General features: G+C 44.4%; 1 protein-coding gene across 1 annotated transcript in view; it reads right to left on the reverse strand.

The window, feature by feature from the left end:
* Thrb (thyroid hormone receptor beta) overlaps nucleotides 1–15052 on the reverse strand; it is a 356858-nt gene that overhangs the window by 102473 nt on the left and 239333 nt on the right. The window contains exon 3 of the mRNA XM_059274178.1: nucleotides 5045–5108. Coding sequence (XP_059130161.1) covers nucleotides 5045–5066 — 22 coding nt within the window. The 5' untranslated portion in view covers nucleotides 5067–5108. The remainder of the gene's footprint in view (nucleotides 1–5044; nucleotides 5109–15052) is intronic.

The following is a 15052-nucleotide window of genomic DNA, read 5'->3' on the forward strand; positions in this document are numbered from 1 at the left end:
TAGGAACAGTCAGGGGAGTCTGACTTCTTGGTTCCTTTGCCAGAAGCCTTTCACTTACTTTACTGTTAGAAATGTTAAGTATTCCTATATTAGAACCAATTCCTCTATGCTGTGAATCACGGCTTTACTCAAAATAGAGCTCATTACAGTGTCATAAATGTCTGAAGCATTCCCTCAGATTACCTGGAACTAGAGCTTAATAACCAACCAATAAAATATCTTAGCAAAGCACTTTCTTAACTTCGTCTTTAAGAATCAGCATTGTTTTTCTGCAGTTAAAAATCCCAAAGACCCCGGGTGGTGGTGGCGCATGCCTTTAATCCCAGCACTCGGGAGGCAGAGCCAGGCGGATCTCTGTGAGTTTGAGGCCAGCCTGGGCTACCAAGTGAGTTCCAGGAAAGGTGCAAAGCTACACAGAGAAACCCTGTCTCAAAAAAGAAAAAAAAAAAAAAAACAAAGACAATATAATCCAGGTTCTTTGTGTAATTTAAAGGCTGCTAAGTTAAACATATATAAATAGTGTCTTAACTTCAAAATTTGTGTCTAAGGATACATTGTTTTGGAAAAAGAGGTTATGGTTTTGTTTCCATAGAAGATGAGAGCCTGTGGATTGCTTCCAGGCTAATATGGTTTGATCAGCCAAGACCCTCTGAAAAGTCTCCAATGACAGCCATGGCCAAGATGATCCAACATCCAAAATCAGTTTCAAAGCAACTGGTTGAGATGATCCATCTTCACAGATGACTACAACCAAGATTTAACTATAATTCTTAATTTTTTCAGCATCCCCATAAGATTACCAGCACCCCTAATCAGCAGGAAGTAGTAGGAAAAGCTACACCCAAATTTCCAAAATGTTGTTCACAAATGTTTATTTTTATTTAAAGGGGGTTGATTATAAATGCAATGTCTTTCTAAAGAAGAAAGGGGGATATAGATATTATAGGATGAAAGGGTAGATTATTGAATCTACTTTTAAAGAGCAACAACTTGTTTTACATTGCTATGGAATTTAGTTTATCGATACACATTTAAAATTAATTTTGTTATACTGTATATATATTTCTACTCTTGTTTAAGATATTATGTTTGTGCAACTCCTTTAAAATTGAAATGTATAATTAAGAAATACAGATTAATAATTAGTCATTTATGATAATCAAACTTACAGTCATGTTAGTTAAGTTTTCTAGGTATACATAGTTATATTTCAATTAGGCAGGTAATCTTCAAACACTTCAAAGACCTACAGAATATGGCATTTAAAATGTTTTAAGAGTTTAAACTTTTCTGGACAGTGAGACATGTCTGCTCTTGGCAGCACTGATTTGCTTCGAAAAGGAAGATGGGCATTGAAGACACTCCATATGGGGTTTATCTTCTTCTTGGCAAAACTGGCCATTTGGGCAAGAAACAGCTCTGGACTTCTTGACAGTATGTTATATAGATTGGACATGCAGGACCCATGGGAAAGTGACTACTAAACTTTGCCTAAGCAGAATGAGATGGTCCTTCAGGTTCCTGCTTCACAGAGGAGACTGCCAGACACTCTGCAGGACACATGGAGAAGCCACTGATGAACTCTACCAATAGACAAGATGATCCTTCAAATTTCCTGCTTCACTAAAAAGTCTGCTGGAGACTCTAGGCCTATAGGCTGAAGATGGATGTCCCAATGTTGCAGAGGAACTTTGGATAACTGTCCAGGCAGCCAAATGTTTCAGTCATTTCTAGAATTATGGAAGTTGCTTACAATGCATTTCCTGTTTACTTAGGTAATATTATAACTCTCTGGGGTCTCTGATGTAGTTGAAGACTAAATAGTTATAATTTTTCTTGGTTATGGTAAAAGATAAACTAGATATGAAACCTTAGACTCACAAATATAGGGTAGATAGAATATTTTCTTTAATTTTGCCAAATAGAAATAGACTAGATATTGTAACTGTAATTCCCGCTTGATAATTGTTCTATTATATATAATTTTACTATGTTAAAGTTGAAACCTTCCATTTTGATTAGATAGAAGAGGGGAAGTGCTGTGGGATGTCTTTCTGTATGCTGAGAATATGTTTTGCTCCCATTGGTTAATAAATAAGCTGCTTTGGCCTATGGCAAGACAGCTTAGAGGCAGCTGGGAAATCAAGTGGAGACATAGGAAAGAAGAAAGGCAGAAGCAGAGAGACACGAGCCCACTGCCAAAGGAGCAACAAGATGTCAGCAGACGGTAATGCCACGGCCACGTAGCAACATATAGATTTATGGAAATGGGTTGACTTAAGATGAAAAAGCTAGCTAGTAAGAAGCCTGCCATAGGCCATACCTTCGGTAATTAAAAAAAAAAAATCATCATTGTTCAGTGAGTGGTGTCATATAGTCCTAATTTCAAATTAGGCAACGTAAAGAGATGAAGTTTTGGCAAGACCCAGATCCAACAGATAATAAAGACGTAACCCCAGAAAATAAAGACGTTTCCACTCAAGTGCATCCAAAATACAAACATTTGCAAGCTTTGGAGATGAAGGAGCCTCTACACCCAATACATGCCCCCTCTGTGTGAGATGCTGGATTGCTTTTAGAAAAGCAGGTTCGGTGTTCCCAATTGCACTTGTTTAAAGCTGGCTGTTATTTGACGTTCTGTAATGTGTAATAGTAATGGTACCCATTATGTTTTCTGAAGAGAAAGAATGCATGCTTGACTTTTAAATCAGGCACCTAGAGCAAGCATTTGGCTCCAGTGGCTTTCATCTTTACTGTGGTCTCCCATTAGCCTAAAATAATGATATAGCTGGAGCCTGCAGTGAAGGAGAGAGGAAAAATGAACTGCTTTATTTCACATAAAAATAAAAGCCTCTAATGTAATGATTTTCTTATTTGAGCCCATTCACACACAAACAGCCTATCTATGGAGTAGGCTTTTTTGCAAATACAGCTGCCTGAGTGTCTGTAGAAACACATTCTGAAAGTGAGAGCAATCTCTCCCACTAGAAGGCAGTTCATCAAGCAAGAGGTGGAAATCTGGCTTAGTCTCTAACTGCCTAGTAGCAGTCCTGGTTTCTAGCTCAGGCACCCAGCTTCAGGGTTCTGCTCAGCATTGGGGTAAGCTCAAGCTAGAGGAATCTCTAGGCCTAGAGGGACTCTAAAGAAAGCACCAATAAAGACAGCCATGGCCAAAGCTGGCCTTCTGCCTGTTTTGTAGATGGAGTTTTGTTACAAAACAGCCAAACCTGCTTGGTAATGAACAGTCTAAGGCTCTTCATGCTGTAGTGGCAGAATTGGGGGCCTGTGACAAGATACTGAATGGACTATGGAAGCAGAATATCTGCTCACTGCTTTCTATAACCAGAGGAGTCAGATGAGTCTGCAATCAGTATCAATCAATCACCAATTAATCAATATTGCCAATCTGTTCTAGATCATCTTACTATCCATATTCACATTAAATATTGCCATCCTATGTCTTGGGAGTGTATGTTCTCTGGAGTCCCTAAATTTGAAAGTGTTTTCAGGGACAAATCATCATGGAGTACAGGGCCATCATCATGTACTAAGAGCATTCTCACTTCCTCTGATAGGAACATGCAGTGTCATAACCTGTTTGCAGTGTCATGACATGCTGTCTGTCATCTGTGTGCTTTCACATACATGCAGGTACAAGGACTGAGATTGTCACTCTAACTGGCTGGGGCTGCCCTTCAGACCCTCAGGAACATGGGGAGAGTGGCTGAGGTGGAGTCACACTGATTTCCCCCTGTATGAGCAGGTTTTCTACACAGAAGAAGTGGGTGAAGAAGTACCTGGCCATGCTGGCAGGGGAACAGAAGTAGGAATGGTGTTTTCTGAAGTGAAGTGAGCTGGGGAGAGGATGTATGATTCTGAGGTCCTTGTTCCTTATGGGTGCAAGCTGTTCTGGTTTGCTCAGGTGCTCCATCTGAGCACATCAAGAGTTCAAGTCTTGGTGGCTAGGAAGCCAGGGTGTGATGACATGGAGAGAATGTTTTGGATCATTGGGAGTTTTCCAATTTCCAGTCACTTTGGGTTCTCAGGCATATTAGAGAATGGATTCTCAGAGGAATTGCCTGTGCATTTGGTTCATCCTAGGGTGGGGAAGTAACATAAGCAAATATATCTGAAAGCCAGGCTATTTCATGATGTGCAGAGGGCATCCTGCAGTCATGACATCTAAGAGGCCAGGCACTGACTTGGTAGTAAGCTGAAAGGTGGAGATGGTGCCATACTCTGAGATCTCATGGGTTGATTCCAGTCAACAGACACATTTTGGTCCATGAATCTTTGATAGTTTCTAAGTTAACTGTTGACATTTAAAAATTTGGATATTTCATTTAAAAACATCTGGTTTTCCAACATTTCTTGCAAATTCAAAGTCTCTGGATGTACTGGGCTTCATGCCTTCTTTCCAGTGGTCATTTATAATTGAGGGTGGTTTGCTTGAGAGTGAACCAAAGTATTCTGGGTCAGCTTATCCCTGACCTTTCAGCTTCTGGTGGTGTTTGCCCAGCCTCTGGGGCCTTTGTATGCACAGGCAACTCATGCAATGGCAACCTGTTGCCACTCTGGTGGTTGGTCTGCTCTCTCTGACCTTGCTAAGCATTTCATAGCTCATGTCTGCCATATGTGATCTCATCACATTCCATCTGATTCACTGCTGCTGGGATAGGCAGCCCACTTGGGAAAGATGCATTGATGTGTGGTCACTAAGGCTACAGAACCATTTGTTATACGAATCAGGAAGACTTTGAAGAATAATGTACTCAGTGCACAGGGGTGATTCTAGGAGAACCAAACTCTAGCCTTTCACTGAAACTATCACTTCTCCTCAGCCACCCTCCTGGGAATGATGTCACTTCTGAAGAAGAGAGAAGCATGTTTTTAGGGACATTTTCGGAGGAAGTCATAATACTTAATGGCTTGGAAATAATTGCTGCTAAGATTCTCAGGTCGGGCTTTAGGACCCCTGTACTTCACTTTAGGTGATACACAAAAGAAGACACACAATGAAAATCAAGACAGGATGCATAGATACCTGTCATACTGTTAGGAGTCATAGGTTAGTAGTCATGCTGTGTCCTCTTCTGCACTGGCGTTTCCTACAAAGAGACAAAATAATAATACATATTACAATCTGCACTTGACTTTTTATTGAGACAGGATCTTACTGTGTAGCCCTAGCAGGCCTGGAACTTGCTGTGTGGATAAGACTGGCTTCAAACTCACAGAAATCCCTCAGCCTCTGTCTCCTGAGTGCCAGGGTTTGACTTATTTATTAAATATATTTTATTTATTCTTTGACAATTTCCCCACATACCCCAAACATACACCCTTCCCTCTTCATGTTTTCTCCATTTTTATTTTTATTTTTTTCAAATCCAGTGAGTCCAACTAGTGCTGCCTATTGGCATGTTGACTGGTCTTGCTGGCTTGATTGTGTGTGTATGACCATAGCTTCAGTGAGTCCAGGAGTTCAGAAGCCAACATATCATAGCGCTCTGCCCCATCCTCCAGCTTTTACATTGTTTCTGCCTCTATCTTACTTAATTTGTTGTTATTGTTCCAAACAATATTGTGTTTACTAATGGACTTGATTAAGATTGCTCACTCTAACTTGGAACTGGAGTTTAGAAGTAGAAAGGGGTTATATGGCACACACACAAGTCAGTAAAACCTTGATTTTTATCTCTGGCTTCATTCGATAATTAGGCTTTTAAAACTATTTTTTAAAGGTACCTCCCCCCCCTCCACTGTTCTTTGGTTTGTTTTTAAGAGAGCTGCCAGACTATGCATGGGCTATTTTCCTATGACTAAGATGTTTAAGCATCTCCAACCCAGAGCTTCTTACAGTGCATGCTGCAGACTAGCAGCCTCAGCCTTGATGGTGCCTTGAACAAGACCCCAGATGATTCATATCTTAGACATCTTGTTCTTAAGAATGGAATCCCTCACCTGCCCATTTATGATGTTTCCTCTTGTCAGAGCTGCTCTCGGCCCTTCACCAATGCATTTATGAAATCTATGAGCAAATGAAAGACTGACACTCAGACCGGAGTGGGAGGAGGCACAGTGGGGTCAAGGACAGAGGCATACAGGCTGAGAGAAGTGTGCTGAAGGATGCACACAAGCAGCTGGTACACACAGGTCAGACTCCTTCAGTGTATTGTTAGGGATTTTTTCTGGAAGGAGGTCTGTGCTGTGGAATAACCCTCTTGTACACTGTAAAGATTTGTCACTTGAATTGGTTTAATAAAATGCTGATTGGCAGTAGCCAGGCAGGAATTATAGGCAGGACAACCAAACTAGGAGAATGATGGAAAGAAGAAGGGCAGAGTCAGAGGAGACGTAATTAACCACTAAAGAACCACGTAAGAACCACTAAACTCATGTAGAAAATGAGTTAACAAGCCATGAGCCATGTGGCACAGCATACATAAGAAACATGGGTTAATTTAAATGTAAGAGTTAGATAGTAATAAGCCTGAGCTATCAGCCAAGCATTTATAAGTAATATTAAGCCTCTGTATTGGTTATTTAGGACTGGCAGCTGGGATTGGGAAAGAAACATTCACCTACATGTCTGTGACCAGTATAGGACCATAGAAGCATGTGTCTCTAGAATGGTCCTGAAGCCTAAGACATGGGTTCAAGGGTCAGCATTGCTATGTATTAGCTGTGGGGTCCTGAAAAGCAATTTTTCTCTTTTTTTTAAATTCAAATTTGTTATTTATTTTACTTACTAATCATAGTTTCCCTTCCCCCTTCTCCTCCCATTTTCTCCCCTCACCTCCTCCCTCACCCCTGCCTACTCCTCAGAAAGGGTAAGGCCTCCCATGGGAGTCAACAAAGCATGGCATAGCAAGTTGAGGCAAGACTAAGCTCCTCCCCCCTGCATCAAGGCTGAATGAGGCATCCCACCATAAGGAATAGGTTCCAAAAAGCCAGCTCATGCACCAGGAATGGTTTCTGAGCCTACTGTTAGGGGCCCCACAAACAGACAAAGCTACATAACGATTACCCACATGCAGAGGGCCTAGATCAGTCCCATGCAGGCTCGCTATCTGTCTGTCTAGAGTCTGTGAGCTCCCACAAGCTCGGGTCAGCTGTTTCTGCGGATTGCCCCATCATGATCTTGATCCCCCCCTCCCCACTTGCTCATATAATCCCTCCTCCTTCTCTTCAATTGGACTCCCAGAGCTCAGCCCAGAGCTTGGCTGTGGATCTCTGCATCTGCTTTCATCAGTTACTGGATGAAGGCTCTCTGATGACAATTAGGGCAGTCACCAAACTGATTATAGGAGAAGGCCAGTTCAGGCACCCTCTCCACTATTGCTAGGAGTCTTAGTAATTTACACAATGGAGTATTACTCAGCGGCAAAAAACAATGACATCATTAAATTTGCAGGCAAATGGATGGAACTAGAAAATATCCTGAATGAGGTAACCCAGACTCAGAAAGACAAACATGGTATGTACTCACTCATAAGTGGATATTATAAAGCAAAGTATAGCCAGGCTACAACTCACAGTTCCAGAGAAGCTAGGTAACAAGGAGGACCCTAAGAGGGATGCATGGATCATCTTGGGAAGGACAAATAGATGAGATCTCCTGGGTAAATTGGGGGTGAGGGGAGAGTGTAGAAGGGAGGGAATGGGGGATGGGAACATGAGGGATCAGGATGGTCGAGTTGGGGGAGGGATGGAGAGGGAGAGCAATGAAACAGATATTTTGTTGGGAGGGCATTATGGGGTCAAGGAGAAACCTAGTGACAGGGAAACTCCCAGGAATCCATCCACAAGGATGACCCCGGCTAAGAGAAGCAATTGCTAAGCACTGAAATTCCCCTTTCTTCAATACAAAATGAGAAGATGGACGCAGGTTTCACTTATGACACTAGGCTGCTGCTGAGGCTTACAGGGTGAAAGGGGATTTGTAGGTGAGATACAGCACGCTGAGCTTTGGTTGCCCTTGGATGAGGAGCCATAGGCTTGTGGTAGGACAAGAGGAAGCCAATGGTCAAAGAAGCACATGAATTATGTTCACAATACAGCTCTCTATATAGCCACTCAGTCTGACTCTACACTAATGTGGTGGCTATGGTTTCTTGTCTTTATCATAGTTCTTATCACACCTAGCAGAAATTATAGGTTTGCATGGCCACCTCTCCCATGAACTATAATCTCTTATGGCACAACCTGCTATTCTCATTTTTCTATCTCCTTCATCAAGGAGAGTATTGGATACATAAACATATGTTGAACAATGGCTATAGTAAAGTGAAACTGCTATGACATGCATGATTCATGCCACCTAAACTGGCATCTGAAAGAAAAGATGGGAAGTAGCTACTAGGAAGTGAATTCTTACAGCTGACCTTTTTCAAAGGTCTCCAGCCACCAGCGTTCAGGCCCAGCCCCTTTCACATGCTCAGCTTCTTAGAGTAAGATGAGTCAGGCTTGGAGATGTTGACTGTGGGACCATGGCTTGTGCCCCAAGTCCAATGGACTCCGTTGATTTTAATAGCTTTGCTATTAAGCCCCTCTCAGCCCTGGAACTTGCCATGTTTTCCCACCACACAACTGGAATGCTTCAGAGGGCGATGAGGATTATGGATTCAGAGGGGAATGAGGGCTGTAGCTCAGATGAGCAACTAAAGTGCCCCACCTCTGGCCGTTGGTTCAAGGCCTGAAGTGTGGGATAAGATGCTTCCTTTGGATGCCTCCTCTGGACATTTGGAAACACAGAAAGGAAAGGGAGAACAAAGAATTAGTAGAGAGGAAAGGAAGGAGGGAGGGAGGGGAGAGAGAGAGAGAAAGAGAAATAATTTCCTCTCAAGAGGAAGGTAAAAGTACAACTGTTTGGACCAGAGCAGGGGAAGCCTGATAGTCCCAAGCCTCATACCTGGTTTCAGTCTTCCTCAAGGCCCATTCCTATCCCCTCCTGGCCACTGAACTCTTCCTTGGTGACCTTTGGAAAACACACCCTCTTTCACATGAGCGGATTCAATCACAGTTGTCACCTGACTGACAGCTCCCGGCTTCATACACAGCAATCACACAGTGTGGTGAAATAGATGATTCTCCTTTCTAATCTCTGTACTGGAGCCATACATTCCCAGTCGTATTAACTTAAAAGTTTCTTTATCTTCAAAATTCTGACTGAATGGGCAAATGTACTACAGAAATAAATGTAGTCTGTGAGGCAGAAGTGACTTGGAGCAGGAAAACAATCTTATCAGTATTCTAAAGGTTAATATCATAAGCCTCAGTGCCAACCTCACTGGCTGGTGCTCCTCAGTACTTTTTCTTCAGTGAGAGTGAGGTTTATACTGCATCATCACTGTGCCATGGTGATAGCAGGAGATGGTATTACCTTCACTCTACTGTTAATGGTGTGCTGGTAAACTGTTACTGTAGTACTTTAGTAGTACCTAGCATGTAGTATTGTTACCATTGCCCTTCAGTGAGTTCTAGATTTATTTTCCCCAGTGTGTGTGTGTGTGTGTGTGTGTGTGTGTGTGTGTGTTGTGTGTGTGTGTGTGGTGGGTATGTGTGTGTGTGTGTGTGTGGTGTGTGTGTGTGTGTGTGGTGTGTGTGTGTGTGTGTGTGTGTGTGTGTGTATATGTGTGTGGTGGGTATTTGTGTGTTTGTGGAGGCCCGAGTTTGATAGGGAATTATCTTTGATTATTTTTCTATGTTGTTCATAGAGACAGAGTCTCCCAATCAAACCCAGAGCTCACTCAAATTGCTAGTATTGCTAACCTGTTTAGGGAGCCTGTCTCTGCCTTTTGAGGCTGGAACTACAGGCAGGGACAACATGACATCTGACATTTACTTGGCTCCTGGGGATCTGAACTCAGGTCCTTAGGCTTGTGCAGCAAGTGCTTAACCACTGAGCCATCTGAGCCGCCTCCCAAGCTCTGGGCTCTGGGGTTTTAAGTGTGACTCCAGGGATGCGTCTGACAACTTGTCATGTATCACTCTTCCCAGGGCCTCAGTTCTACCTATCGCATAACACGCAGCGGGGAGGGCCTTCTCCAGAGCTGTGCAGGGGTCTGGGGCCCAGCAGTTTGAGGGGCCACAGGAGGAAACAACTCAGAGTTAAATCAGGCTAGCTGACTTGCATGCCTGAAAGGAATGGGCACAGTGCAGGCCTTCGTGAGGTGGAGCAGGGAGGCATACCAGGTACTGAATGCGAGGCAGAGCAGCTCTGTTGATGAAGGACTGAGAACCAGCACCATCCAGAAGAGTCATTTCTTTACAACAAATATCATTTTGTACCAGTTCCACTGCTAATGGGTCAGGGAAGAGTTTGCTTTCTTATATATTTAAACTTTTTTTTCAGCTCGGCATAATGGTTCACACCTGGAATCCCAGCAGTCATGAAGCTGAGACAGGAGGATTTCAAAGAGTTTGAGGCCAGCCTGGGCTATATAGTATGTTCTGGACCAGCAGGGGCTCAATATTTTCTTTTTACTCAGGGTCTTGCTTTGCAGTTCAGTGTCAGTCTTCAACTTGGAATCCTCCTGCCTCAGCCTCCTGAATGCTTGGTATTCAGTGTATACCACCATGCCTGAATACTGACTGAGAATTTTCACTGGGATCCATTGAAGGTTCATTTGCAAAGAGACAAAAGTCCTGAAGCCTCAAGAGCTCAGCCCCAGTGAGGGAGCAATTCCACTTCATTCTGTATCCTCAGTGGGTACCACTGAACTGGGAAATGGTTCTGCTGCAGAGGCCATTCCTCATTTGTCAGACATTCAAACGGCCTTGATGGCAACGGACTGTTTAGGCTACACAGGTTTCTTTCAGTGACAACACTCAGACAGAGGACAGTTACAGTTCCTCTGCTGGGAATGGCAGGAGGTTCAGCCCTGCAGGGAGCAACGGGCTATGGAAGGGCAAAGCTTTCAGGTTTCAGCAGTCAATGTTTTTCCTTCCAGAAGGGAGATGACGCAACAGTGTCCGTGGCTGTAAAGAAGCTTTATTTGCTGTGGCTAACTGTTGCTCACAAGATGAGGGTGTCAAAGTCTCCTTACGTAGCTTAGGCTGGCCTCCAGCTTGCGGTGGTCTTCCTGCCCCTGCCTCCTGAGTGCTAAGATCACAAGAATGTGCCACTGTGTCCAAGCATCTCATTCTAGGGCTCATTTGGAGTGTGCATGGTGCCAAATGCCACGTAAACGCTCTCCCACTGAGCAAAACCCCCGGCCCTCACTAGTTTCCAGCCTAACCTGTGTCTATGTCAAATCCTGCTTCCTTCCCTTCCTTTATCTTCCCTTTCTTTTCTTGCTCCCTCACAGGTAATGTCACCATGGCATGTGGCAAAGAGCATGGATCCACCCCTCCTAACAGAGACAAGAGACACATTTATATGATGGGATAAGGTGGTCCACTTTGCCAGTCATTAGGCTAAGTGACCGTGATGTATGGGGTATCTCTTTTTTCATGGTGGAGGGCTAGGGGACAGTTTGATAGAAATCCTATCTCTGCCTTAAGAACTAGCTCAACATGGGCAGGAGTGGAACTCTTGGGGTCAGATAGGGCTTCGAAACAAGCAGACAAAGCAGGCAGTCACTCTAAGGCCACCTGCTACATGAAATGCATCGTCATACAGAATGAAACCTGGGACCCTTAGTCACACAACACAGGGATAGAGAAATCAGGGACTGGATAGTTTAAATTTCTGAGGTCAATCTGGAAGGGACAGACTTAGCACCCATGGTGCTCATGGTACACTGTCCTCCCAGAGGCCTTTCTCTATAGATGGACACTCGTCTCCGACTTCGAAACACCTAGAGCCGGGCTCCTCAGGGAGCAGAGAGTGGGGCTAGCTAGTCAGCAGGAGCAAAGCCTGTCACATGCTGCATGTCGAACTTCCTCTACTGCCACCTGGTGGTCGGCAGGGCACCTTCTCCCTGCCAAGCGTGGGCACCAGTGTGTGTGTGTGTGTGTGTGTGTGTGTGTGTGTGTGTATGTGCGCGTGCGCGCACAGGCGAGCATGTGTGTGCTCACTAAGAGGGGAGGGTAGAGGGTGGCGGTCTGGGAGCACATTCATCACATTAGGAGAATTAAATAACTCCAGAGGAATGAACATACCATGCAGTCCTGCCAGATGCCTGAGAGTGTAATTGTGGTTAGGTGACTCACCGAGACACATGCATGAAAAATAACAAACAAGAACAGAAAACAAAGGCTTGCACGGATGCACGTGCTTTATTATTGATTTCCCAAATGTGTTTGATGGTGAGTAGATAGCTACACACAGCCCCACTCCTGCCCTGCCTCTGGACAGCTCTGGAAAAACAGACTGCAGTGCTTGTTAATTATCTGATCTCCAGCAAACAAATAAATACAAATGCATTCTTGTACCAGGGATGTGGCATCTATGGGTCTGAATGCAGGCTCTGCCGTGCTAGAACTCACAGGGAGCATCTCTAGATTTTTAACCCAGGGGTAAAGGCAGCACCTTCCTGAGGTGGAAGCAGCCTTGCTCTGAATACTCTCTGAAGATGAAAAGGAATGTGTCCTATGAATACAGCTGTTACCTACTTCTTAAATGGAGGTGGTAAGCTGAGGCAGGACCCGCACGCAACATTCTCGTGGGCAGACCAGACAGAGCATGGCTACACCTGCCTGTAATCCCAACACTCTGAGTTCGAGTCTGGCTTGTACCACATAGTGAGGACCTCCCCCCTTCCCCACCAAAAGCCAAAAGCTAGGTATGTATGAAGTTCGTGGAAGAGCAGCTGTAGTGTGCAGAAGGCCCTGGGCTCAAGCCCTAGCACAACCACTTCAAAAAAATGTCTGAAATCTACAGTCCCTGCCCTTTCTTCCACTGGGCCCGTGTTTGATGGTGTTTGGTGATTTGGCCATTCACTTTATTAGCAAATTTGACCCTTCTCCACAAGGTCTCATGTGTGTCTATTGACAGGCTTGCATGGCCTGAGTTTTGACTTTCAACAACCTGTTATCAGGATAATTTTCAGTTAATGTGCTAAAGCAATTATTAGGCTCAAATTACAAGAGTTAGTCCACTGTGTTAAATCATGGGAAAGACTGGAGCATTAAATGGGAATTAGGTTATTATTTTTAACCTGAGAATGTTGGTTAAGGATTAACTCAGGAAGCTGGGATTTGCAGAGCTGGGGTGGGTGGAGTTGGGATGTGTGGAGCTGGGGTGGGTGGAGCAGAGATGTGTAGAGCTGGGGTGGGTGGAGCTGGGATGTGCAGAGCTGGGGTGGGTGGAGCTGGGGTGGGTGGAGCAGGGATGGATGGAGCTGGGGTGGGTGGAGCTGAGAGGTAGGTTAGAAGGTAAAGAAGCTTCTGGAAGGTGCATGGAGACATAATGTTCTGTTCCTTTTTCTTCCATGATGTTTAAGTTAAATTTAGAAGGTGCATTTCCTTAAGTGCTGGCTTGATTCTGTGGTCCTGCTGGAGAGCCTGTGTTACAAGCAACCTGGGGACAGCGATGCCATCAAGAGCCCCTCTTGTCTCAGAGCATGGCACTCAGTGCCACATGTGCTTGTGACAAAGGTTCTAAAACATAAAAGAACCCAGATGTCAGATACACTGATTACTGTGCAGTAGCAGTTCAAGGAACTCTGCCTATTCACTCAAGCTGGAGGAGCTTTGCTTCCTGAGAAGCTGAGAGGCTGCCGGGTGTCTGTGTGTCTGTGTGTGTGCACTTGAGTGCTTGTGCCTAAGTCATGCGCTCACTGCAAATGCGGCATTATTTTCTGTATTCATAAGTCAGCTTCCCCTAATCTTCTTCTCCAAGTTTTTTATATTACTTTCAGTTCAGGAAACCAAAAAAAAAAAAAAAAAAAAAAAAAAAAAAGATGCCACATAGCTAGAGTCTGTTTCCTGCTGAGGCAAGGGCATTTCTGCCTGGTGTTTACATTCCACACTTCCAGTGGGCTTATTATTTCCTGAACAATAGACGCAGATTGCTGACTCACGCTCAGCTCACGGCTCCAAGAAGCTTTTCTCCCTGCTGACTCTACTGGTATGGATGCAACACAATAATGTTCTATTCATCTCTCTCTGAGTTAAGAATGCCAACAGCTCAGATATGCAGCCCAGGGCCCCCCTCCCCCTTCAGTTTATTGAAAGCCTTCTCAAAGTATCACATTGTGAAATACACGGCACTTACTGTGAGCTATTTAGCCAGGATAAGACCAGTCTAAAACTTACTTTTTTATTTATTATTTATAGTTTTTTCATTAGCACCTTTTTGTATAATGCCTGGCCACTGTCACAACTAATTTTTTTTTTTTTTTTTGGGACAGCGTTTCTTCATGTAGTTTTGGTTCCTGTCCTGGATCTTACTCTGTAGACCAGGCTGGCCTCGAACTCACAGAGATCTGCCTGTCTCTGCCTCCTGATTGCTTGGATTAAAAGAGTGTGTCACCACCACCCGTCTGTCACAACTATTCTTAAGAACTGTTGGATGACTCATACATGGGCTTGCTGGGGTCTAGTCCTCCTCTTCTGTTATGTGCTGATGAAAGCAACAGGCCCTCTCTTAGGTGGGAGGAAGACTCCCACCCAGGGGCTTACTTTGAAGCCAACCAAAGGACAGAATGAACCTCAAGGCAGCTAGGATGCCCTGCAGCACTGGCCTGCAGCTCAGCAGCTCAGCCACTGCCACAGACATGTCTCTGGCCACTTCTGGGCATGTCTGCCAGTATGCAGCTGAGGTCAACCATGGGGTTTTGTTTTCCTAGTTGCAAAGTAAAAGCCACGGGACTGTTTAATGCTCCAAAGCTCTAGTGGCCAATTTAGACTGAACACACACACACACACACACACACACACACACACACACACACACAGGCATACCCAGTCTCCAGACAGCTTTGAAAATCCCAGTGCCCAGCCAGCAGCCCCACCAATTAGCATTCTGTAACTAAGACTGCCCAGCAATGCTGATGCACAGCCAAAGCTGAAGACTACTGCCTCAGGGCTGCCTTCCATATAGTTTGCAGGAGTGTCCTTGCAGCTCAGTGCTGGGAATTGAACCCAGTCCCTTGCACATGCTCTG

The sequence above is a fragment of the Peromyscus eremicus genome, chromosome 9 (genome assembly GCF_949786415.1).
Source record: "Peromyscus eremicus chromosome 9, PerEre_H2_v1, whole genome shotgun sequence".
Classification (NCBI taxonomy): Eukaryota; Metazoa; Chordata; class Mammalia; order Rodentia; family Cricetidae; genus Peromyscus; species Peromyscus eremicus.